The 27,490-nt window shown below is 39.0% G+C and overlaps 2 protein-coding genes across 2 annotated transcripts in view; one reads left to right on the forward strand and one right to left on the reverse strand.

Annotated features, from left to right (window-relative positions):
- Positions 1–25,067, reverse strand: part of kcnd1 (potassium voltage-gated channel, Shal-related subfamily, member 1) — a 104,645-nt gene extending 79,578 nt beyond the window's left edge. The window contains exons 1-2 of the mRNA XM_007245858.4: positions 24,753–25,067; positions 21,560–23,550 (exon numbers count right to left, since the gene is read on the reverse strand). Of these exons, the coding sequence (XP_007245920.3) occupies positions 21,560–22,674 (1,115 nt within the window). The 5' untranslated portion in view covers positions 22,675–23,550; positions 24,753–25,067. The remainder of the gene's footprint in view (positions 1–21,559; positions 23,551–24,752) is intronic.
- si:dkey-8e10.3 (serine/threonine-protein kinase SBK1) overlaps positions 1–27,490 on the forward strand; it is a 426,835-nt gene that overhangs the window by 142,893 nt on the left and 256,452 nt on the right. The gene's annotated exons all lie outside the window — the stretch shown is intronic.

A 27,490-nucleotide genomic window follows, 5' to 3' on the forward strand; every position in this document is an offset into this window, starting at 1 on the left:
AAAAGTACAATATAGTGTATTTTAAACAATAGAAAAATAGACTACTATGAAGTAGACTTTTATTTAAATGTAATGCAAGTGTTTCTTATCTCAACCAGCCAGTTATAATAAGCCCTGTTAAAAAAATACATATATAATTGTACTATAAACATATTGAGAAATTAAAAGTATTAAGTATTAAGTATGCTGTAAATATACTGTAATATACAGATTTATGTACTTACTTAGAAAAAAATGTAAAAGTAAATCAATATTACACTTTGATCATACCTTTTAAAAAAAAGTACAATATAGTGTTTTTAAAACAAAAATAAACTACCATAAAGTAGACTTTTAGTTTAATGTAATTCAATATACTTCTTAAATACTTATTTCCAAATATGCTTTTGTACATTTTTCCATTTTTAGCAAAGTGTGTTAAAAAGAACTGTTACAGTAGTTCACTTAAAGGACAATATATCATGTAACTTTTTCTGAAAGTAAATTAATAATAAATTTATTAACACTTTCTATAAATGTCATCTCTGTTAGACTCTATAACCACATTCATAACATATTATAATGCATTAATAAGGCATTATAAATATGGCTATAAATATTTTTTAAAAAATATATATAACTCATTATAGCCATGTTTAATATGCATTATGACTTGTGACCATAATGCATTATAAGCTGTGTTTATAATATATATTAAAATAGTGTAATTAGTATGTTTAAATGTTACTTTTTCACAGTTAGGTACACTTTTAAGTAAGACTTTTGTACTATTTTCTTTATACAATTGAACTTTAATAAGTACAAAAAAAAAAGTTGTTCCATTTTAGCGCACTTTTAATATACTGATTAATAATAAAGTGGCCACAATAACACTTAAGTCCTTTAGTGCACTATACAATAATAATGCTTAGTATACTTTAATCTACTTTTTTTTATTTTCACTAGGGGCGTCCAGGCTTAAACCTCTACAGAGTTCTTCTGTAGCTATAAAGATGATAATCCCCACAACGCCAGCTTTCCTTTTAGACCTCTATGGGTCAACAAATCTTGTTAAGCATGGCAAATCCAGTTGTAGACTTTCTTCCCGAAGAGATTACGCATCGTCTATTACCACCCCGCCAGCGGCACAAGAGCAGCATGAGCAGAAACCTTAATGCGTAAAAAAACCACAATGACTTCAGATTTCTCCATTACTAAAGAACTCCGCGGCTCCACGCAGCTTTATTCAGCTCGAGAAGAGAAATTACATTAAACTGAGTCTGTCATTACACTCCTTCACACGCGTAGAGGACAATGAGCAACTCGTCTGCTCAGTTCAGAGGTGTAACAAGTGTTGGCAAGCAATGAAACTGTATGACGGTAAAGAGGAGAAATTATACCCAAAGCATCGGTTTCAGAATTTTAATAAAACGAGAGAATTGTGTGCAATCAAAATGCAGTTCTGTAGACGGTTAAACAGTTCTAAGAGGACATTGAACCCTATCTTACCTCTTATCCTGCATTGCGAGGCATGATGCGATGCTCATTGCTATCTTACACTTCATTTCACCAGAGCAACAGTGCTTGTGAATACGTATATCTACACCAATGTGTGTTCAGAAAAACCTCTGGTGTATTGCTATCTAGGCAAAGGAAAACACAGGTGCGCCACTGACTGAAATGAACATAGACAAGCATCAACACACAGATGTTCATTGCTATCTTGGCATCGTGATTACATAATTGTGTGCGCAACACAAACACATTTTAACATCAGTTAAAAGCAAATTTTCAGTCAGTATTCTCTGCCGAGAAGCACTGGACACATCCAGGAAGCTGCACCATTTAAATAGCCATCCGCTCTTATCCGATCCGATCATATAGCAGTTCTAAAAAGACATTGAACCCTTTCTTACATCCTGCACAAGGCATGTTGTAATGCTCATTGCTATCTTAGACTCTGCCAACAGTCTAATTTTTTATGCTATTTTCAGCCTGTGTCGTTTAAATAGCAACAGTGCTTGTGAATACGTAGTACATCTACACCGATGGGCGTGGTGATCTCGAAATGAGGTGTGTTCAGATAGGCCTAAACCTCTGGTGTATTGCTATCTTGGCAAAGGAACAAACAAGATCACAGGTGCGCCACTGACTGAAATCAACCTAGACAAGCAACAACACTCAGATGTTTATTGCTATCTTGGCATCGTGATTGCATAATTGTGTGTGCAACATAAGCAAATGTTTCAGTTAACAATAAACAGTGTAAACAAGCAACGTTCAGGTAGCTGCACCATTTAAATAGCAATCTAACGAAGTCAGAGCACACCTGGCTCTTAAAGGGAATGGCAATAAACGCTGATTGGCGGTCCTGATGAGAGCCAGTTTCATCATAATGTTCTTGATGTTTTTTTGACTGCCATTAAGGATACTTTCAAAGTTCTTGAATTTTAAACTATTTTTTTCTTTATTTAGTTGAGTAGTTCTTGCTTCTCATAATCTGGATTCGAACATTACTCAAATATTCACTATTCACTGTATACCTGTAACTCTACCTCTTCACTACTTTACTTTAACTGATGCTCTCAAACACTTTATAAAGAGACAAGAAATTCAAGTAATTAACTCTTGATGAGTTCAGCACAGCTGTTAACTGAAAGCCTGCAATTCCAGGAGACTCTACCTCGTAAAGCTGACTGAAGAATATATTATTATACACATATAGTTTAATATATAGTAAATAACTTCATCTTTTTTCTTCATAAATTGGACTTTAGGGGGCTCTGAGTGGTCCAGCGGTCTGAGGTGCTGCCACTATGATTGGGACATCGCTGGTTCGAATCCCGGTCATGCAGCTTGCCATCAGCTGCCAGAGCCCCGAGAGAGCACAATTGGCCTTGCTACCTCGCTTTGGGAGGGTACAGTAGATGGCGCTCTTCTCTTTCCCATATTCATCACTCCTAGGGTGATGTGGATCAGCACAAGGCTGCGTCTGTGAGCTGATGTATCAGAACCGAGTCGCTATGCTTACGCACAAAGCCTGAGCAAAAATTATTAATGAATTATTATTGAGCTCAGGTAGGATATAAGGAAAATCTAAATCAGCCTCCAGGTGTGGATTAGGAGAGTTTAATACAGACTTAAGCTCAACTCAAATTAGAATTTCTCTCATAACTGATGAACATAATAATCTGCCCCCGAAAACGTGCATCAATTTCACCTTCCTAATAAGAAACTCACATTACTGGATATGAAGGATGTGATTCAGAGAGAGAGAGAGGATGACACTGTTGCTCTCTGTTAGCTGTACTAATTAATGATGACACATTTGGCGTGGAGTGAAGAGCGCAGAGAAAACAAATTAAATCTACAAGAAATTGGGCCACAGCTTAGTATTTCATTTTTCTAAATTAATTAAGTGTTTAAGCATGAAAAAAATCATTTAACACAACTAAATTTAACATCACTGATTGGTGGAAACTTCACACTAGACCTGGAGCAGTTTGGACTGTGTGTCTCTCCACTCTTCCTCCAGACTCTGCTCCCTTGATTTTTACAAAATGAAATGTAAAATTTACTGATGATCAGTGATGGTTTGGATAAAGAGACATGTCATCTGCTGGTGTTGATCCACTGTGTTTTATTATCAAGTCTAAAGTCAGTGCAGTTTGGTTTTCCCACAAAATCTATCTTATAGCACTTCATGCTTCTTCCCTCTGCTACTGACAACTTTTATTATGGAGATGTGGATTTCATTTTCCAGCAGGACTCGGCACACTTTGGCCCACACTGCCAAAAGTACCAAAAAGAGGTCTTATATAATATTCTAATTTCCTGAAACATAGATTTTTTTTGTGTTTTCCTTGGTTGTAAGTTTCACATTTTGAACTGAATTACTAAAATAAAGTAACTTTTAAATTAAATTTTTTGATGTACTAGTATATATACAGCTTCAGTCAGTTTGTCTGATTTTGCTATTTATAGGTTTATGTTTGAGTAAAATGAACATTGTTGTTTTATTCTATAAACTACAGACAACATTTCTCACACATTCCAAACAAAAATTTTTTGGCTCATTTAGAGAATTTATTTATTTGCAGAAAATAAGAAATGGCTAAGCAAAGAAAAAATGTTCATATTCATAAAGTTTTAAGAGTTCAGAAATCAATATTCGGTGGAATGACCCTGGTTTTGAATCATAGTTTTATGAATGTTGGCATCATGTTCTCCTCCACCAGTCTTACACACTGCTTTTGGATAACTTCATCCAAGCAGTTCAACTTGTTTTGATGGCTTGTAAACATAACTATTTACTGTATTTACTTTTTGTTGTTTGTTCGCACTTTAGTTCTTTGGTAGATTATTGTTGTTTCATTACTTTTTTTTTTGTTATATACATTTTTTTTATACTTAGTACTTTTAACTTTTAATACATTAATACTAACAATAAAAAGAAAAAGAAAACATAGTAAATCAGATAATAATATATAGTTGTTTTCTATACTGAGCAATTGAGCAGACGACTTCATATGCAGAAATTTAGAAGCTTCACTTCTTTACAGTAATAATTAATCCATAACATGTTTTTTTTTTTTTTTTTTTTTTAAGAATTATTCAGCTAAAACAATAAACAAATCAGGAATTTTATTTCTAGTATCATGAATATTTAACATTATACAACCTCTAAAACACTGTCCTCTTCAAAACCTGTCTGAACTCTGCCTGTAATCTTCCTAAAACCTGACAGGTTAATCTGTTATGTTCTCTGTTAAAGTTAAGTAATGTCTTGTTATAGGCGGCGTCACATAACACTCACTCACTGAGGGATGACCCTCATAAAACCATACACTCACTTCTCACGCACTCGTTCTCACTTGTTTCTAGTATTTTCTTTTCTTTCTTGTGTTGTAATTTTATATATTTAATAATAAAGTGATCCAGAGTATGAAGGAACACATAAGGAATCATGTAGTAACTTAAAATTGTTAAGTTACAAACAATAATACTCCAAAAAGATTATTATCTGGGGAGCTGTTTGTTAACTTGTGGTTTCTGAGGCTGGTAACTCTGATGAACTTATCCTGTACAACAGTGGAAACACTTGATATTCCTTTCCTGGGTTGGTCCTGATGAGAGCCAGTTCCATCATATTTTTTTTTCTTTATTTAGTTGAGTAGTTCTTGCTTCTCCTAATCTGGATTCGAACATTACTCAAATATTCACTATTCACTGTATACCTGTAACTCTACCTCTTCACTACTTTACTTTAACTGATGCTCTCAAACACTTTATTAAGAGACAAGAAATTAAATTTTCTAGAAATTAACTCTTGATGAGTTCAGCACAGCTGTTAACTGAAAGACTGAAATTCCAGGTGACTCGACCTCATAAATCTGACTGAGAAAACTGAGAAAATGCAGCGAAGATAAGCAAGAATCGCCTACTTTGAACTTTGAATCTATAAAATATATAAAACGCATTCTGGTTTGTTTTACACATTTTTTTTTCATCTATTCAATAATTCCAAACGTTTTTCTTTTGGAATGAGTTTAGTATTAATCTATAGTGCAGAACACTGAATTTAAGGTGTGTCCAAAGACAAAGACAACTCCAAAAAATACATCAAACAGCAAGAACTTTACTACATCAGATACTTTTTCTTATTCTACAGGTTTCTATTAAAGAATATCTCATTGTTTTCAGCTATCTCAGCTTCATCTGAGTCCATACAGACCAGAAACCACCTAGGTAACAGCGCAGACTGCCCTGTCTGAAACTCTTTTCTTAAGTGCTCGCTTGTGTAAACAGGCCTGACTGCTTCTGAGAGCTCCCGCTGGTGCCGGCGTGAAGCTCTGGGACTCGTCAATAAGTGTCCTCGGGATTACTTTTTATCTTTCAGGCTCTTAAAAGGTCTTACAGGTTTAAATTCTGCTCTGAATCAGCAGATATCTTCAAAAAAATATTGAGCTTTTACGCAAATTTGCAGTTAAACAATTTAAATAATGAATTTATCGTAAATAAATACTTATTATAGCTTGTGTAGTGATTAAAGAAATGTGTCACAATGCTTATCGCTATCTCACACAGTGGTGGTCTGGAAGTGAGGCACATTCTGGTAAATTTCTGCCGTGTTTCTTGTATCTCGATGGCTGTAAGTAAAATACAGGTGCTCCACTGGCTGATTAAAACCCTGACAACAGTCAACAGTCAGCTGTCCAATCATATCTTAGCCGATGATTTGGACGTGCAAATCCAGCTTTTACATCAACAATAAACAGAATAAGAAATAAAATAACATTGACGTTCCCTTAAATGAGCTGCTGGTCTATCCTCTGCTAAGTATCCTTTGCTGAGACGCGGAAAGCGCCACGCTGTTAAGATACGAACGCGCCAAAGTCAGAGCTCACCTGCCTCTTAAAGGGAATGACAACTCAACTGACACACTGATTGGTTTATTTCACATTACACCCAAAATTAAACACACCCATGATTAATTAAGATAATTAGTACATGCCCTTTTACGTGTATTTTAGCACTCTCACGATAAACAAAGATACACCAACACACCCTAAAAATCAAGCTATAAGACCCTCAATTGACCTGTGCACGATAAATTGCTAAAATAGGGCTTAGTACTGATTTAATGTTTTACAAATATAAAATATATATATATATATATATATATTATTTTAAACAATTTATTGCTTAATAATTTGCAAAAAGTGCACGTTTGTTTCGTAGGTTGTTTTTGTAATGTTTTAATCCTTATTACTTTAAGAAATTAAGGTCAGCCAATGTTAAAAATATCAAGAACTTTAAAAATATCCTTAAGTGCAGCTAAAAAAAACGACTTTTAAAAACATGATGATGGAACTGGCACTCATCAGGGCTGCTCTGGAAAAGTATTTTGGTTTGTTTAACACTTTTAAGTTTACTATATATCTGAATGACTTTGAAAGAGGTAGTGTGTCTAAATTTTGATTGGTGCTGTATATTTTTTATAACATTATAACATAAATTTATGAGTTATCGAGTTTTATGAGCTGTAAAGAAACAAAAAATAACGAGGTACATTCTGTACATTCTGCAGTAAAAACAAAGTCAATAAGGTCCTGCAGAGAGTCAGCATATTACACCGTCAGTACAGGACCTTCAGCAACATCGCATACATCTATATATATATATAAATATATAAATAAATATACGCTCCCAAACATATGGCGCACAACAGCTTGTCTAAACAGATTATATCAGGGGTGCTGGTGTGTTGTGTCGGGAGAGAGGGAGTCCTGATCCCTCGGGTGCTGCAGACAGCGCTCGTACTCTATCTGTCCTGACGTCAGGACGAGCTTTCCGCCGGGTTCCCGGTGTTCTCTACAGCGTGCCGTGACCGCGGCCGCCGTATCAATCCAGATTTAGAGCTTATAATCTGTTGTTCTTTGCAAACACACACTCTCTCTCCGTCTGTCTGCGAGACGCCTGCAATATGCTGACCGGTGTCTCTGGAATTTTAAACCCGTAACCATATTACATCACTAAATCTGCCAGCCGGGGTCAAATTTTTACCCAGACAGGTAGTAAGCCTAGCAATAGACTACAATTTCCTTAAAACTATGTACATACAGCTCTGGAAAAAAACAAAAGACCACATAGTAAGGAGAAGCTGGAAGAGTGTAAAGATTCAATTAGCAGGGTAAGAGCACAGTTCTGCTCTAAATATTGCAATGCACACAACATTATGGGTGATATACCAGAGTTCAAAAGAGGACAAATTGTTGGTGCACGTCTTGCTGGAGCATCTGTGACCAAGGAAGCAAGTCTTTGTGATGCATCAAGAGCCACGGTATCCAGGGTAATGTCAGCACACCACCAAGAAGGACCAACCACATCCAACAGGATTAACTGTGGATGCTGTGAGAGGAAGCTGTCTGAAAGGGATGTTCGGGTGCTAACCCGGATTGTATCCAAAAAACATAAAACCACGGCTGATCAAATCACGCAGAATTCAATGTGCACCTCAACTCTCCTGTTTCCACCAGAACTGTCCGTCACCACAATCAATTATTGTGCTCTAAAACCAGGTGTTTCAGTTTTATTGTCCAACCCCTGTAAGTGGAGATGGGTGGTCTCAATAAAAGAAAAGTAGGTGCCTCAGCAGAAACTCGTTGATCATGCCACTGAATCATCCAGCTGCTGTGGGCTGGGGTCACGCCCCATACAGCTCAGGGTTCAGGGATTCCCATTACTCTGAGAATTACTCCCAATCGAGGGGTGTCAACATTCCCACTCTTGCCTCGGCCGGTGAACCTCGCCTTTTATTTGCCGGACTCGTGTGTGATCATCTGAGCGGCGAGGTCCTCTGGGTTTCGCATTGTTCAAGGGCGGCTCTTCTCCCAGAAGACTCTTATATAAGCCAGAGGCAGATGGCGAGAGTAAGGAGACTGGGGCTCTGGAGAGAAATGGTGATGCAATGGGAATAAAGACTACACGTTCTCTGGTGAAGGAGAGGATTAAGCACTTATTCCCCAAACAGAATTCCCCTGGACAGTGCGCGGCACATCAAGTGCCGTCCAGGAATCACTGTGGGGGACTTAATCGAATTACGAAATAAAATAAAAGCCAATTTTTCTTTTAGACTCATTGTGATTCGTTTTATAAGAGTTTGGGAATACCTAACTATTGCAGTTATCACCAAATGTGTTATTAATTATTATTTATAGTTATTATTAGGGATGAACAGTTGAACAATAACTAGGAAAATCACCCACAAGACACCTGAACACCCTATTTTAGCAATTTATAACCAGGAAGATGACCCACAAGACACCTGAACACCCTGTTTTAGCTATCTAGTGGAGAATAAAAAAAGCAGCTCAGAAGGAACAACCAACAGGTCCATCCTTATGGGTTGATGGGCTTCAACAGCAGAAGGTTCCTCCACTGTCAGCCAAGAAACCCGAGGCTGCAGTGGTTTATTCCACAGACTCACCAACACTGGACAATTTGAAACTGGAAAAAAATGAAGCTTGTTCTGATAAATCTCAATTTTGGCTGACCAGAAAGATCATCCAACAGACACCTTTACACCTTGGGCTCTATTTTAGCAATCAGCAGTTGAGCCATCAACAGTGCAGCTTGATTTAGGGTGTGTCAGTGTGTCTTTGCTATCAGAACAACAGGAAAAGTATGCCTTGTGTGGCTCGAAAAACACGGAAAAGGCATGCAGTTTTACATCATTCTGTAGTCCTTGTATGCCCATATTTGGTGTTCTGTCTCTAAGCTGAATTTATCAATGGGCAGAATGAATAGGGTTTTCAAAACAATTGGCTCAATCACACTCAGTGGTAAATAAATATGTTCAGAACCCTGTACCTTTTATTCTGTGTACTTACTTACTGGATTCTCTGAATTCTGAGGTTGTTTTATGGATAATTTAGCTAAATGTGCTAAATGTTAGCTTATGCTAAGACTAATGCTAAGCTAATGTGCACTGAACTGACCTAACAGGACGGTGGTAGGCAGAAATGAACACATTAAGGTTTTTACCTGTGTGAAAACAAACCAAATCGAGGGGTAAAACACTCCGAATAAGCAAACTTGGACCAGAAAAACAAACTGCAGGTATGAAAATGCCCTAAGAAACCTTTCTGTACTAAACCTTTTCCAAGCAAATGATGGTAAAATATCTCTTCTTCTACCTCCGTACACACGAATGTGGTAGAGGTTAACAGTTTAGAGTCTGCTCTCTCCACAGAATTGCTTTGGGTGAGAGAGAATTAATTACGGCATATTTTTGTTGTCACTGGCAATAACTGTGATGTCGTAGGGGTTAGGCAAATGAAACTGCTGTAATTTGCTACGGAAAGGCTGGTATAATGACCCTCCCCACTACAGCATTAAGTAATAACTCTCCAAGTGCATTAAATTTCCACCAAGGCTCCAAAGCATCCCAACTTAAAGGAGGCTGTAAAAATGCTGCTGTCCGGTCAGTGTGAACCAGCCAGGGTTGAACTAGAGGGAAAAATTAGGTACAAAAGAAACCTAAGAAAAAAGAAGAAAAGAAAGAAATGAGACAATAAGACATGATGTATCTTAATGAGAATTTCACTCATCTACTGGCTGTATTTATATAAGTCTATATCATTTATAGACTTATTCTGCAATATATACAGATTTATACACAGTAATTATGCCCCATAATATTTTTCTTAGTGAGAAAAGCTCTTTAACATGAATGCCTAAAATGTTGACTTTAAAAACTATTTAACAACTATTTAATTTGTTTTTAGGATTTTTAAAAAATGAAAAAATGCTTTATTGCCATTAGAATGTCCAAATTTTAATTTTTAAGAATTAAAAGCTTATTTCTCCGTAAAATTATAAACCATATTTTACAGATTATAAAGCACACTGGAATATAAAGCACATTTAAAGCAACAATAGTAAGGAACAAGAGTGTCTCCATGTTTTCCTTCTAATTCAAAAGAAAAAAATTGTCGCTTGGGGAAAGTGCCTAAATAAACAAAACTGTAATTCTTAAAATTATATATATTTTCTTTTTAAGTTAAATTAGTGCTGAGTGTTAATCTATTCTGTTTATTTGGGTGAGTAATGCACTTTTGTTTATTTACAGTAGGTTTAGATTTCCAGTATTTTAGTGTGGTTAGCAGCAGCGCTTAGCGCTAGTAAATGCTACACGACAGCGCTACACTGAATGGAGAAAAAGCTAGTGCAGTGGTTAGCGGATAATGCTAATGCTAATGCTGCTCCAGCCTTAGTGCTGGAGAAACTTCACTGAAAACTCACCTTTATAAATTTGTACCTCAGTGGAATGACTTTACTGCTCCTCAACACCTGACTGGTAGAATTCATACATAAGGATCACCGGATTATAAGGCGCACTGTCGATTTTTGGGAAAAAAAAAAAAATTAAGTGTCTTTTATAGCGAGAAAAATATGGTACTTTTCTTATTATTCTATTAAATGATCATATTCAGTGGCATTAAATGTTTGGTTTTTTTATAAAAATAAAAGAGTTTAATGCAATTAAACTTTTAGAGCCCTCTCTGGTGAGAATGGGTAATTGCATCGAGCATGCGAAAGAAGATTCATTTTAAACTGAGCGGGTGTGATGCCGTCTCCTTTCAGAGCGGATGAATCCGATTCCAGGTTATGTTCCGTCAGAGAGAGAGAGAGAGAGAGAGAGAGAGAGAGCCCTCAGTTTCTACTGAGCTCTAAGTGTCCTCTTCTGAAGTCCCCAATACTCCACCACTCGCTCACGTTCAGTAAAACTGAGCGGGATCCTCTTTTATAGGTTGTACGTGTGACGTAAACACGTAAAGACGCGTGACGTGGCCAGAAGAACCAGCCAGGGTTGAACTAGAGGAGCAAACGAAACCCAAAGGTACAAAAGAAACCCAAAAAAAGAAAAGAAAAGAAAAAAATGAGACAATAAGAAATTATGTATCTTAATGAGATTTCCACTCATCTGCAGGCAGACACTGGGTCAAGTAATTGCAAATAGAATTGAGCGTTCATTCGGAGGACTCTCCATAGAGTTGCTGCTCCGCCGCTTTGATCAGCACGCATTACTCGCTGTGTTTTTCTGCACAGTAAGGCTAAAGCGACGCGTTTTAAACGGGCTTTCAGCAGCGCCGCTCCAGCCGCGCCTGCCCAAACCGCTAATGCATCTGGTGATCTTTGTGCTGCGTCTGCAGAAACTAGCTCTCTCACACACACACACACACACACACACACACACACACTCGCAGACATACAAATGTACTCATTCATTCAGATGAGGGGTTCATTAGCATGCACACACACTCAGCCGGACGACCCGCTGGCGCTGTTTATCTGGAAATGGATTCGCATTAAAAAAGGTACATAGTGCATTTGTCATAACAATTACCGCACTTTTACGCTTTTATTTTCTATTACAAATAAAAGGTACAAATAAAACAGACATGTGCCAGCTAGAGCTAAGTGATATTTCAGCATTACTTCTGTAGAATATCAAATATATTGAAAAGTTACTTCAGTTATTTCAGTAATTCAGTTCAAAACGCGTAACTCAGTCATTTCCGGTAACACTTTAAAAAAGACTACCCTTATAAAGGGTTATTAATGGTTTATAAATGAGATTATTAGAAAGAAAGAAAGAAAGAAAGAAAGAAAGAAAGAAAGAAAGAAAGAAAGAAAGAAAGCAATGAAAAAGGCAGGAATAAAGAAAGGAAAGAAGGTAAGAATAATAGAGAAAGGAAAAAAGCAATGATAGCAGGAAGGAAAGGAAGAACATAAGGTAGGAAGTAAGGAAGGAAGGAAGAAAGGAAAGTGGTAAAGTGGTACCTCATTCCTGTTGGAAAATGAAATCCGCATCTCCATAAAAGAAGTTGTCAGAGCGGAGGTAAGCGTGAAGTGCTGTAAGATTTTGCAGGAAAACAAAACTGTTGATATTATACAACAGTTAGTTCTGACCTCACAATCTGATTGGTTGAGAAGTGTTCTACTGTACTGTGTATATACGCTGTTATCACAAATATCATCACGGCCTTCTCACACTAAACTTGTATCACTCCGCCAACGCGTTGCTGAGTAATGGCGTATATACACAGTACAGTTTTGAATCACCGGCACCAGCAGCAGCGTTAGCTTAGCACAGGCTAGCGCTCAGCCACGGCACGCTCGCCCACAGTGCTGGCTCGTCTTTTGTGTAAAAAAGGGAAGGAATATCGTTCGGTTAATGCCGTCTGACAGCCAGGACGCTAACCAGCCAGGCTAGGCTAAGCAAAGCTAAGCTAATGCTGAGCTAAAGCAAGCTATGCTAACCTAACCACAGTCCAGCCGGCTAGCTAAAACCAACACCACCCAGCAAAACAAGCAGAAATGCTCAAAAAATGCGCAGCTTTCACCTGAAGACGACTCCACGGAGCAGGAGAGGAGAGTGTTAGCGTTATTTCACGCTCCTAACGTTTACCATCTTCACTTATTCCCAATTTTGATTTCAAGCTAACTTTCGTGGTGTTAGTCTGTATGAACCAAACACCGTTTTGTAGTTAAGTTTCAGTTCTGTTACAGTTGTTGTAGAACTACTTTTTGGTGGAAGGTCCATATTAAAGGATATTCATTCTAAATTTTTTAAAGTTCTTTGATTTATTTTCTTTATTCATTTTGTCAAAAAACTGTTGTATAAAAGCAATAGAACACTCGAGGTCGTGTGTTATCATGAATAACATCACGGCTGTGATGATCTACGACCGAATCACAGCCGTGATGTTATTCGTGCTAACACACTCCCTCTCGTGTTCTATTGCTTAAATAAAACACAGTGGATCAACACCAGCAGATGACATGTCTCTTTATCCAAACCATCACTGATCATCAGTAAATTTTACATTTCATTTGTAAATCAAGGGAGCAGAGTCTGGAGGAAGAGTGGAGAGACACACAGTCCAAACTGCTCGAGGTCTAGTGTGAAGTTTCTACAAAAAGAAGAATCTGCCCTTCATGATTCAGCTCATAAAGATGATGATAATTATCAGCTGAGTGTGATTCAGGTGAATCTGGTGAATCAGGTGTGGATAAGGGTTTGACACATATGATAAAAAAAGACGAGATCTGCACTTCAAACGGCCTTGAGGGCTGTTCTCCAGCGTTACTGTATGTGGATTGGCCCTCAGCCTGAGGCGGAGCTTGTGTAAAGTTGTGTGTGTGTGAGTATGAGTGTGTGTGTGTGTGTGTTACGCAGTAATGGGCTCGCTTGAGGTGGATGCAGCCATGTAAGGAACTGATTATCAGCTTGCCAGCGGCGGTTTGTCCTCTTTACGACCGACCTTGGCAGAATAACATGGAAGGCAGCCCCAGGTTGCCAACTTGGCCGGTTAGCAGATATATGTAATAACTTTAAAACCTCATCAAAGACCTCAGCCCTGCCAAAGACACTCACTACACAAAATCAACCTGGTGAAGCACACCCTGTCACTTCCTGTTACCACAAGGACAGACCTGAGAGTATATTAGTCATTTAGATAATGACTTAGATACCCCCCCCCCCCCCGAGTATCACAGTACCTGCAGATGTTCACGTTTAATAAAGTCCTGAGCACTGGTCCCTTTAATTACAAAAGAAGGAAGGAAGGAAGGAATTAAGGAAGGAAGGAAGGAAAAAAAACAAAGAAGGAAGGCAGGAAGGAAGAAAGGAACGAGATGGAAGGAAAGAAGATAAGAAGCAAGCAAGGAAGAAAGGAAAAAACAAGATATGAAAAAGGAAGGAAAGAAAGAAGGAAGAAAAAACAAGACAAGAAAAAGGAAGACAGGCAAAAAGGATGGACAAAAGAACAGTAAAAACAAAGGCAGAAAGGTAAGGAGGTACAGAGGATGGATGGAAGAAAGGTAAGAAGGAAGTTAGAAAGGAAGGAAGGAAGGAATGATGGAAGAAAGTGAGAAAAGAGGTAGGAAGGAAGGAAGGAAGGAGACAAGGCAAGAAAAGGCAGGAAGTAAGGAAAGAAGGCAAGAATGATGGGAGAAAGAATATAAGTAAGGAAGGAAGTAAAGGAAGGAAAGAAGCAAAGGAAGGTAAAAGGAAGGAAGGAAAATAAGGAAGGGAAGGAGGAAGGTTTGAAGAACGGAAACACAGAAACAGGAAGAAAGGAAGAAAATAGGAAAGGAAGGTAAAAAAGTAAGGAGTGAAAAAAGGCAAGAAGAAATGAAAGGAAGGAAGGCACGAATGAAGGAAAAAAGGAAAGAAGGAATGATAAAAGGAAAGAACTGATATTTTAAATAAGGAAGGAAGTAAGGTAAAAAAGTTTGGCATGAAGGAAGGATGGAAGGATGATGCTTTAGATGAAGTATTTGTATCAACATTTTAACATAATCTATTAACTTTATGTTTTTGAAGTGAATAAATTGTGAAAATAAAGAGTATAAAGTATAAAGTTCATGCTGTCCCCCTCAGTAAGAGTCCTGGTTACAGCCACTGTCTCCACATGTCCTGGAACCCTGGCGTCTCCTGTAGTGTCCTGAAGCGTGCAGGGACGTACATGCTGAAAATGCATCTGTGAAAAATGTGATTCTGTTCACGGTCTTCTGTCCCTGAAACCATCCATAACGGCGTCTCGGCGGAAAGTGCGGAATAAGGCCTTTCCTGAGATTGCTATGCATCTGTGCATTTAACTACATGCAAGGAAGACGCTGCGCTTTAATCTAGAACTGCTCAGAGCTCGCTGCATCTAGTGTGTGCGTGTGTGCGTGTGTGTGTGTGTGTGTGATGTATGAAAGGCAATCATGCGAGCGAAATGATGTACGAGGTAAAAGCAGAATGCTCAATACCCAGGTCCTGACAACGACACGATAAGCTGAAACATTATGATCGATGTAACAATTCATTTATAGCCCGGATCGTAATGTACAGTCAGATTACGGCTCCAGCGCAGAAATGGATTGTGGTCATTAACGCTAATGCGAGTTTGATATCTAAACCAACCAGATTTATCATGGTGTCTCAGTACGGGTTTTACACAGACTAAAACGAACAGCATACGCTAAGAAAATTTAGAACAGAATAAAGTAATCAAAAACTGCAGTACACGCCATGCTGGAATATACTTTACAGCAATGCATTAAAAGTTTCTATATTTCTGCATAAATTTTTGACTTACATGTAATAAGAGTAGAGTTTTTAGGTAACGCTAAAGCTCAACACACACAAGCTAGAAGTGTTTTGTAACAATATTTAGTGAAAATCGTTATCAAATCTGTGAAACATGGTGGTGGTGGTGCAGTTAGAACCATAGCTTGCGCCTTCATTTGGATTTTGCTGCGTCTTGGCCAGAAAACATGGGTCATGCAGCAGGACAATGACCCCAAGCACAAGAATTCACAATTCATTCGACCCAAGAATGGTAAAGAATAAAGAATAAAAGTGAAAGTTTTGAAATGGCCAAGTCAAATGGATTGTGGTCATTAACGCTAACGCAAGTTAAACAATTAAAACAAAAATCATATAGTTTTTAAGTAAAGATAAAGCTCAAACGCAGAGCTACATAAAGCAATCAAAAACATATCGTCGCTGTCCAATAAACATACTTTTGTCTTTTGTCCTTTGCATTACAGAAGAGAGACCCTCAACTTAAGCCCTGTTAAAAAAATGTAACTTGTTTTCTAAGTAAATTTTAAATGATCTACTTTTTACTTTTTTTCTTGAGTAGATTTTTTGGACTGAAGGAAGGAACACATCAGGAATCATGAAGTAACTTAAAAGTGTTAAACAAACCAAAAAAGGACAACAGAGAAAACTTTTGGTCTTTCTTTCCTGGGGCGGTCTTGATGAGGGCCAGTTCCATCATAACGTTTTTTGATGGACTTTGATTGGCTGACTTTCATTTCTTTCTTTTTTTTTCCTTACCTAGTTACGTCGTTTTTGCTTCTCATAATCTGGATTCGAACATTACTCAAATATTCACTATTCACTGTATACCTGTAACTCTACCTCTTCACTACTTTACTTTAACTGATGCTCTCAAACTAACTTTATTAAGACAAGAATTTCAAGTAATTAACTCTTGATGAGTTCAGCACAGCTGTTAACTGAAAGCCTGAATTCCAGGAGACTCTACCTCATAAATCTGATTTAGAAAATCCAGCAGAGATGTGCAAAACTGTCTCTATCTAAGAAAGAGGTGCCACTAATTATTCCAAATGTTTTTTTTTCATACTTTGGATGACTTTAGTATTAATCTACAGTGCATTACAGTACATTTTTAAATAGTGAAAAAAAAAACACTAAAACATTTGACTGGTACTGTATTAAAAATAATTTCTTTTAAATAATCCCACACTCTATGGTCTATAGTAAATTAAGTTATGGTAAGTCCTATAAATAGGGCTAATTATGATTAAATAATATCACCCCAGTTCACATCGCTCACGTGTCTAGTCCAAAATATTACATACACTCCACAATTATTAAGGTTATGCACTTTCCCCCAAATATGTTTTCCCCTCTGAATATGTTTAACATATGACATAATCCTGTTTAAAGCAGGATAGTCTCTTAACATCGCTGCTGGCTTTAACAGAAATCTGCATATACACACACACACACACACACACGAACACACTGTACACACACACACACATAAACTCTCCTCGTTTTCCCATCCCAACTGTTTTGACACAGCAGTCTCCCTCCCTCCATCCATCACTGCGAGGAGAGATTATTATGTATCACCCCCCTACACACACACACACACACACACACACAGCATAACCATAAGTCTGCCTCTCAACTTCGCTCGCCTCAACAGGCAACTGCGAGTCTGTGTGTGTGTGTGTGTGTGTGTGTCTATATGAAATCAACAGAAATAATGGGACTCCCCCGCTGTAATTCACTCCATGCAGATGTTAAACACTCAACGTAAATGAATGTTGCAGTTTCAGTTATTTAAATCTGGATATATATTACAGGCGTCTAACGTTTTATTGTGACTATAAAACAGTTTATATGATTTAAAAAGTCACGTGTTTTCCTCAGTGTACAGTACCAGTACATTTCTTGAACACACCTCGAATTTAGTGGCTTTTTCATTATTTTAAATGAGTATTTTCTGCATTGTAGATTCAATTCTAAAACCACACTAAAGCCAAACTATATGGGAAAAACATGGGTTATGCAACAGGACAATGACCCTAAGCACAACTCAGCACAGGAGTTCTACATAAGAATGCTTTTCTTCTGAAAGTAGATTCTCATGCTTAGATAGAGACAGTTTTTCACATCTCTGCTGCATTTTCTCAGTCAGTTTTATGAGGTAGAGTCACCTGGAATTCAGGTTTTCAGTTAACAGCTGTGCTGAGCTCATCAAGAGTTAATTACTTGAATTTCTTGCCTCTTAATAAAGTGTTTGAGAGCATCAGTTAAAGTAAAGTAGTGAAGAGGTAGAGTTACAGGTATACAGTGAATAGTGAATATTTGAGTGATGTTCTAATCCAGATTATGAAAAGCAAGAACTACTCAACTTTTAGAGTATCCTCAAGTGTAGAAAATAAACCACAAAACACAAAAACCTCATGGTGAAACCGGCACTCATCAGGACCGCCCCAGGAAATAGAAGAGAAAAAAGAGAAAAAAAAGAAAAAAGACAACCTCTGTTGCACAGGATACGTTTATCAGAGTTAGCAGCCTTAGAAACTGCAAGTTAACAGCTCTCTAGATAAATCAATGATAAAGCATGAGTAGACTGATAAATCAATGTGCTTAGTTAAGTTAGGTAAGTAACAAATGGCGAACCGAAAAAAAAAACATAGCAGTCGATAACAGAAACAGAAACATACTCACAAAAAAAAAAGAGTTAATAAATCAATCTTTGGTGAAATAACCACATTTGGTTTTTAACACAGTTTTTAATTCATGCATCTTGGCATCATGTTCTTCTCCTCCACCAGTCTTACACACTGCTTTTGGATAACTTTATGCTGCTTTACTCCTGATGCAAATATTTAAGCAGTTCAGTTTGGTGGTTTGATGGCTTGTGATCATCCATCTTCCTCTTGATTATTATATATTCCAGAGGTTTTCAACTCTTTTTTTCTGTATATGAGCTGTATATATATATATATATATATATATATATATATATATATATATATGTGCAGCAATCGAAAGTAAAATATATTACATTTCAGACGCTGTTTCACTGAAGCTCAGAAACATTTTCCAGGCAGACCTGGCTGATTTCTTTTATTTCTGCATGATGGGTGATGGACTCATGGACTCAGGCACACATACTCATTTTTACATTTTTTTCAGTCGACGGGCTCAATAGCCCCGTCTCAGATTCATAAAATATCAATACGATTCGTGAAACACAATTCTCCAGCACAGTACTTTTCATTTGTGCCTATCTATCTACTATCAGCGATAAAACGCAGTGAAATGAAAGTTTCATACACTGCAGCGAGGGAGAGTATCGCTCTGGAATAGCTCGCTATGAAGATACGCGGTAATAAAGCCATCGCAGTTCTGGGGAACCTGTGTTTTGCACATTTTGGGTTTGTCCTGCTTCTCCGCGACGCCAGAGCGAGCTCACGGGGGGCTTCGCCGATTACCCCGCGAGGTCTGAGAAGGCCTGAGAATCACTGCAGTGTTTTATTCTTCATAAGTCACTGCAGGACTTTCTTGAGGACGTGTATGCACGGATACTGTCAGCAGCATGCATGAGGAATGAAACTGTAAGTGGATTTGAGCACGGGGGAATTTTCCAAGCGTCCTTTAATGGATCTTGTCTGTTTCCTCGCGAGCTCCAGCCTCCGCACTTCTGCATCTGTGTTTGGAGTTGTGTGCACTGTAAACTGTAAATAGGATGTTCAAACTCAAATGATTAAAGTCTGTTTTTATGTAAAATTGGATATTTCTAATCAATACTCAACTATTTTACTATTTTGAGTTAGTTAAACTGAATTTGTGGGCACATATACTGTACTATTCAAACTGAGATCTTTGAGTTGAACCAACTTATTATAATAACTGAGTTTAGTCTGTTTTGCGCCATTGGCAGCTTCTTTTCCATTGGCTTCTTTCACAATCTATTTGCATACTGGGTGTATCCAACAGTTTCTGACAGACTAACACTCACCATCAGTGTGTAGTGATTCCCCTTTAAGTTCCCCTTTAGTTGTAATAACTCTACTAAAGCATGAGTAGATCGATAAATCACCGTGTGCCGATTAGTTATTTATCTCTGTGTTACTAAACTCTACTAAAGCATGAGTGGACTGATAAATCACTGTGTGCCGATTAGTTATTTATCTCTGTGTTACTAAAGTCTACTAAAGCATGAGTAGACTGATAAATCACTGTGTGCCGATTAGTTATTTATCTCAGTGTTACTAAACTCTACTAAAGCATGAAGGAAAACCAAAGGGACCAAACTCCATTCCTGCAGTTCTAAAGCATTGCACGCTTCGGTGTTCCTAATGTTATGGCAGAGCTGCTTCAACTCAGAGCTGAGTCACATCATTTGAGTGTATGTTTGAGTTATGCTGAGGAAACAGGACAAGTTTGCAAAGGAATATTTATATATATATGTCATTTCCCGCTTAGCCCACAACAAAGTCAAACAAGTCAAACAGCAATGACGTGCAGATTAGCGCTGGAGCTACGAGCTACGAGATGTAGCTGATGCTTAAACAAAGGTCTGAATATAAACTGAACTAAATATAAACCTAAACCACCTAGATAGCCTTGCATCAAACCATCAATACCAATGCCAAACTGTTACGTAATCTCAATCTCAAGTAGATTTGCTTATGTGGTTTCTAATGAGTAGAGCTTTAATTTGACTAGTACTAAAAATAAATACTAAAAGGTTGCATAGCTAAAAAACAGCAAATTTAAATACATAAAAAAAATTTAATAAATAAAAAAATACATAAGGTAAAGTCACAAATTACACAAAAAGCAGTAGATAGCCTTGCATCAAACCAAACTGCCAAACTGTTATGTAATCTCAAGTAGATTTGCTAATGTGGTTTCTAACGAGTAGTGCTTACATTTTAGTAGTACTAAAAGTAAATGGACAAAAAAAAACAGTAAATTTGTACAGATATCAGTGTTCCCTTCATTGTTTAATCGCTTCTTAATAAGCTTAATTGCATTTTTTGCTTAAAAACCTTTCCCCAAAAACCACCTATCTAGCCTTGCATCAAACCATGCCAAACTGTTCTGTAATCTCAAGAAGATTTGCATAATTAATTTAAGATTTCTTCTTCTTTCCACAAACACAAATACATAAGATAAAGTCACAAATTACACAAAATACAGAAGGACTAGTACTTAAATGAAGCATGCAAGTATGCAATCTGAATGCCAAAACCACCTAGACGCCCTTGCATCAAGCCTTGTCAAGTTGTACATTTTAAGTGGTGTTTCAAAAAGACAAATATCAAATAGAGAATGCATACTTAATGCATACTAGTAAAAAAAACATAGAAAAATGGTCAAAAACAGTTGTAACACCAGTGTTGAAGCCTTTATCATGTGTACTTTTCTTAATTTTTATCCAACAAGGTTTTCAGCAAGTTGGCAATGGATCAACCTTGAAGTTTGCACAGTTCTATATTCATATTTTCATATTTGAGCTAAACTGCAACAAAATGTATTTCTATATGTGTGTAAGGTCGTTTCTCTGACCGAAGTTTACTCTAATCGCCACAATCACAAACACTTCATGTGAAACCAAGAGAAAGAAACGAGTAGATTAACACTAAAACTCAACTACCATTCCATCCAACCTTGTCTAGTTGTTAGGTAAGAACACCAGAACAAGTATTCTGAAATAGAATTCTTTTTAAATAATTTATATTGTATACTAGCAGTAGTGGCACATTGCTACTGGCTTAACCATTGCATGTACTCAGTTAAATGAGCTAAACTGCAAATATTTAGATTTCTTTCATTTTTACACAGCTTATGCATAGATGTATAGTAGTTCTGAAAGGTCACCTCCTTTGATCTAAGATTACCCAAATCACCACAATCACTAACACTTCATGTAAAGCCAAGAGAAAAAACGGATGCACTAACCCCAGCGTTGTCATGGTAACAATGGTGTACCAGAAGGAGGCGGGAATGCTGGTGAAGTTGGTTCCTTTGGTCCCTTTCTCGGCGTAGAACATGACAGTGGCGAAGATGATGATGGCCATGGTGAGGGAGAAGAGTAGAAAGCCGAGCTCGGAGGCGCAGCTCTTTAGCGTGTAGCCCAGGATGCGGAGGCCCTGCGAGTGGCGTGAGAACTTGAAGATTCGGAAGACCCGGAAGACCCGAAGCGTGACAAAGGCACCACTCACGTCCTCGTTCTCCGGCATGACCAGGCCGATGTAGTAGGGCATGATGGCCACCACGTCGATGACGCTCATGACGGAACGCATGAACTTGCAGCGGCTGGGGGCGGCGAAGAGCCTCATCAGGTACTCGAAGGTGAAGATTAAGACGCATGCCGTGTCCATGCAGAAGAAGGCCACTGAATACTTCTCGCCACAAGGCAAGTCCTTAACGCTGCCCTTGGGCGGCCGGCACGGCACTGTCTCTACAACATTGGCGATGACCGAGACTGCAATGAAGAATCCTGTGACGTAGTAGAAGACCAGCGCCATGGTGCTCGTGTGAGGGTTCTCAAAAGCCCGCCATAGGCGTTCTCGAGGCGTGCTGTTCGGCGGCAGAGGAACATCCGTGGCCATCTCTGCCTCTGTGTCTTCGGCCAAACGCTCCTGGTTCTCCTTCTTGCGGTCGCGGTACTCTTCCATGCAACAATCCCCGATGATGTCCGGCACGATGCCGTAGAAGGCCAACTCCTCGTCAAATGCCTGGATGCACTCCTGCCGAGGGTAGTGCAGCTTTCCTGTGCGGTAGAAGTTCAGGATATGGCGGAACATCTCCGGATCCCTGTCAAAGAAGTATTCCTGAGTGTCCTCATTATAGAAGAACTCCTTTTCCGAGCTTCCCAGCAAGGTGTCCGGATACCGATCTAGGGTGTTCTTCCACGTCTGGAAGCGGAGCCCGCTCACGTTGACAATCAGGATCTCGTCGCTGCGGCTCTTCTTGTCCACAGGCGGCTTGGGCATGGTCTTTTTGGCCAGAGGAAGCCAGCCAACGGCGGCCGCCCGGGCAAAGGGCAGCCATGTTGCCACTCCAGCTGCCATATTTGCTTTGGGGAATGCAGGTTTTTTACCAGAGCAAAGGGACAAGAGTAGAGAAGGCTGACGGGCCCTGAGGTGGTTTCTCCAAACCTTCTTTTCGAAGCAAGAGGAAAAGAAAAGGTATTTCCAAACTGATCATCCGAGCTGTGGGCTTTGAAAGCCACGGAAAAGGCCTGCTGGTCAAACTTGAGGCTCTTTCAGCTTGTTTGCCCACTTCGGTCACAGGAGGAAGATCCTGCGAGGAGAGTGGGTCGAGGCAAATTCGATGTCATCATCAGGAATATATTGCGATACAGCAATCCCACTGGACTATAGAGGCCAAACGTGACCCCATTTTGGATTACGCCAGAAAACGTAGTCCTAAAAGTGGTCCTAAAACAGACCCAGTTGCAGTTTACTACTTCTATTCACTTTTCTGCCCTTTTTTATGCTTTTATGCTTGCAAAGCACAGCTTTAGCAGCTTTAGTGACTTCTCACTATTCATAAAAGCCGCCGGGGCATCTTACGGTTAAGTCCGCTGGCTCTTGCTTGCAGACGGTTCCTAAAGAAGACAGATTTGTTGCAGCAGCGTTGCGTTTCAAACTCTTATTAAATTGTGATGATAGTCTTTCCAGAGTTGCAAGATAGGCAAATCTTCCTGCAGTTGCCCTTTTTCTCTCTCTCTGTCTCTCTCTCTCTCTTTCTCTCTCCTTTTTTTCTCTTCCACTCCCGTTCTCTGTTGTTTTAGAGCTGCTTTGATTGTGAGAGTGTCTGCCCTCCCTTACAAGCCAGCCTTAAGTGGCTACTCAATTTCACCGGTGGTCGGCGAGGCTTTTGAATGGATATCTCAGGGAATCACGGGCTCCTCTATTCCATATACGGAGGTTCCTCTTTTGTCCCTGTCAAACCAAAACACAACAAAAGCTTAGATACTGTACAGCTCTGACTTTTTCAGCTATCTTGACTGCAGCTGCCTGAGCTTTTCCTTTTCTTTTTTAAATTGCTTCTTCTGGGTAAAACATACAACTTTGAAAAGACCTAATCTTTCCTAGATGACAGTAACAGTCAGGTCTGTTGTTATAGAGGTTTTTCTGTCTTTTATTAACACTAGATAGCCACAAAACCTTATTACATGTTGCTGTTTGACCAAGACATCAAGTGATAAAAAGTGATAAACATGATCTTTACCTTTGTATGGGGCAGTTTTTCGATTAGCTGCTTCTTTTTTCCCTTTTTTCCAACATACACTTTGTGATTCAGTCCTTCTTTCTAAGACAGTCTCTGAGAAAAACTAAACTAAAACAAATACAGAATACCCTAATTGATTATGTCTCAATCAATTTTCCTCATCCTTCTTGACTGCTAAATGCTATTATCTTCCAGCAAGACCACCTACATGGGTAAAAGACCATACAGAAAAAAGCCATGCATGAAATCCTGACACTCTCCATCCTGAGGAGTCCTACTGAAGGGCAGATGACCCACCCCAGAATCACCCCAGCGCAGAGAGAGATCACACAATCACACAATCAAAAATCAATATCAGCTTAGACCACACTTCCTGCATCACGTATGGATCCCAGCCTATGGATGCACAGTAGTTCACAGAGGTGAACGCATGGTGCTGCACTCTGCACTGTTTCGTGTGAAATGCATCTTCTTTTTCCCCAAATCTTTTTTTTCCACAAATGTATCTAGATCTAGAACAGATCTAACATATGCATCACACTTCTTTCCCCTTCAATACCTTTTTTGTTTTATCGCTCATGCAGATTTCAAACCAAATCTGTCAATGCTGCAGCTTGTTGCTCGCGTGGAAACTCCAAAGTAGCCAGCAGTCAATTTTGAGATGGGAAACAAACAAATCCTGACGTTTTACAAGAAAATCGACCCTGGCATCCGATACCCGCACTCACTTTAAAACCCCCCCGAACGTCTTCGAGCAAATTAAATTGGGAAGGGTTGAGCCGGAGGAGGCGAAAAGTCCTGCCAATCTGTAATGAAGTTACGAGCAGTCAACAAGCTCTATAACTCAAAGCTCTAACGGGCGTCTCTTATGAATAGCAGCCCTATTTTTAAGCTTAATAAGGATCATAGTTACCTCCCATTACAGACGAGCAGCTAGAGAGGATGACGGGTCCTGCGTGACAGAAAGCAGATGAAAGAAAGAGTGGAGAGAAAAAAAGGATTGATAAAAAAAAGAAATTGGACGGGCAGGAGAGAGCCAATCCTCTGCAGCAGTCTTGGCATATCATGTACGTGCTGGAGAAGAAGTGATTGTAATGCTTAGCCCTTCTAGCCTCTCTCTCTCTCACACACTCTCTCTCTCTCTCTCTTTCTCTCTTTCACTCACTTACTCTCTCTCTCGCTCTCCCTCTCTCTCTTTCCACTCTCCTGTGCTCTCGCGCTGTTCTACTCCCGCACTGCTTCTCTCTCTCGCTCTCTCATTTGCTTGCTCAACCCCCCCACCCTCTCTCTCTCTCTCTCTCTCTCTCTCTTTCTCTCTCTCTCTCTTCCTCTCTCTCTCTTTCTCACATGCACTCACACATCCATCTAAAGCTAAGCTAAACTCACAACTGCACAGCTCCCAGGAAGAAACAGGAGCTTTTCAATCTGCAACAAGCAGAAACAATGTACAGTATATCAACTTATAATAATACAGCAGATTAAAGAAATTTGCACGTATGCATGCTATAAAACATCATTTATTGGTAATAATGTTCAGTAAAAGCTGATTTTACTGCACCAGTTGTCGGGTTGGGATCAGATCAGAGCTGCCAGAGAGTCTGCACCGGCTCTGGTGTAACAGAACACTGGCAGGACTGAAACACTCGACCGCAAATGGGCCGACAGCAGCCTGCAAACCAGCAAGCATGCCAGCGTCTGCGCAAACAACAACGCCACCTGCACTGATTTAAATAAAACGCAGTGAATTGGGTGGTTGATTGGGTGGGATTGAGTGGGTTACTTGGTGAATAGGTGGGTAAATGGGTGGAATTGTGTGCACGAATGGGTGGGATTTGATAGGTTGTTAAATGATTGGGTGAATAGGTAGGTCAGTAGGTGGTTAAATAGGTTAGTGAATAGGTGGGTGAATAGATGGGAAAATATGTCGTTGATTGATTGAGTGAATGACTGGATTTGGTTGGGTGAATGGGATTATTTTATTGGAAAAGTGGAAATGGATAGGTAAGTAAATGACTGGGAGAATAGGTGGATAAATGGGTCGGTGAATAGATGAGTGCATGAGTGGTTGATTGAGTGAATGAATGGGTTGGTGAATAACTGGGTGAATGGGACAGTTTGGATGGGTGGATGGGATTAGGCGGATGAATGGGTGGGTGAAATTTGGTAGATGGATAGGCGAGTAATTGAGAAGGTGAATGGATGGGATTGAGTGTTGGTAAATAGGTGGGTGGGTGGATGAGTGGGTGGGTTTGGATGGATGGAATTTGGATGGATGTGTGGGTGCGATTTGTTGTATGAATGGGTGGGTTTGGATGGGCGAATGGTTGGTGGGATGGATGAATAAATGTGTAAGATTGGGCAAATGATTGAATTAATGAATGCATGAGTAGGATTCATGGGTGGTAGACCATCTACTTGGTCCCATTTGGTTTTGATAGAGAACCATAGAGAATAGTCATAGAGATAGATAGACAGATGGACAGATAGACAGATACATTGATGGGTTTACTGTCACATCAGTATAACAAACCAACAAACTTTCTAATATACTTTAAACTGACTCTACTAAATGAAGTACACTCTTAAACTCTCCTTAACTATTTTTTGCAGTAAATATACAGTATATGATGCATTATAATCATTTAAACTTTATATTCCAGAGTCTGTGCTGGTACTTGAGTCACACTTGCCTCAGTGCTGAACTGGATTCAGTGTAGGTGGGCTTGACAGTCCGGTTGTTTTACTTTGAATCACTGTGATGGAAGACAGCTGGCTGGGAAAGTGGCTGTTCCTCCAAGAGCACGAGGTGATGCAACCACATTATACAGCCTTGCGAAGAGCGCGAGAGAGAGAGAGCGCGAGAGAGAGAGCGCGAGAGAGAGAGAGAGAGAACGCTCACACCAGTGTGTTTTCCTCTCTCACATTTCTCTCTCAGAAAAAAAGAAACAGACAGTGTTCTTCAGAGACATGGGCCTGGAACAGGAGACCAGGAGGAAGACAAAGCTAAAGATCCACCATTCGGGGGGGTTTGGGGGGGGTTCGGGAGGGGCATTTCACGAAGGTTCACATTCACAAGCTTCATTTTAGCCCCCGCTCTGAATAATACATGAGTTAAAGCTGAATACAGAAGACTGACACTCATTCACTCACCATTAATAACCAGGAGCACACAAACATGCCACTGCAATCCCACATGGCTTATTGAGTTGCACCCAAAATAGAAGGATTCGGTTTCAGGGGGGTATTTTTAGCCCTGCTGTTTACCACAACCAATTAATGAGTTTTATCATGCATTGAATGAATAGGCTTTAAATATGGTATAATTATGCATATATACCAAAAAACCTTCAACCATGTCCAACATGCACACATTCATACACACATATACAAAATATGTGTAAAGAAAATAGATATATAAGGGATTATTTAAAGAAGACCATTTTCTTAAATAAAGATAACTTAAAATATCAGAGAAGTATCTTTAAGTGTCAAGAAAAGGAAAAAGAACTTGATATTAGCATCACAAAAATAACAAACAATGTGATAATATCTAAAAACTATGATTTACTATCTTATTATATTTACTATGTCTTATTATACAGAAAACATATCAAAAACATAAAAAAACTGATGATTTAGGAGTGACTTAGT

The sequence above is a fragment of the Astyanax mexicanus genome, chromosome 12, assembly GCF_023375975.1.
Source record: "Astyanax mexicanus isolate ESR-SI-001 chromosome 12, AstMex3_surface, whole genome shotgun sequence".
Taxonomy (NCBI): Eukaryota; Metazoa; Chordata; class Actinopteri; order Characiformes; family Acestrorhamphidae; genus Astyanax; species Astyanax mexicanus.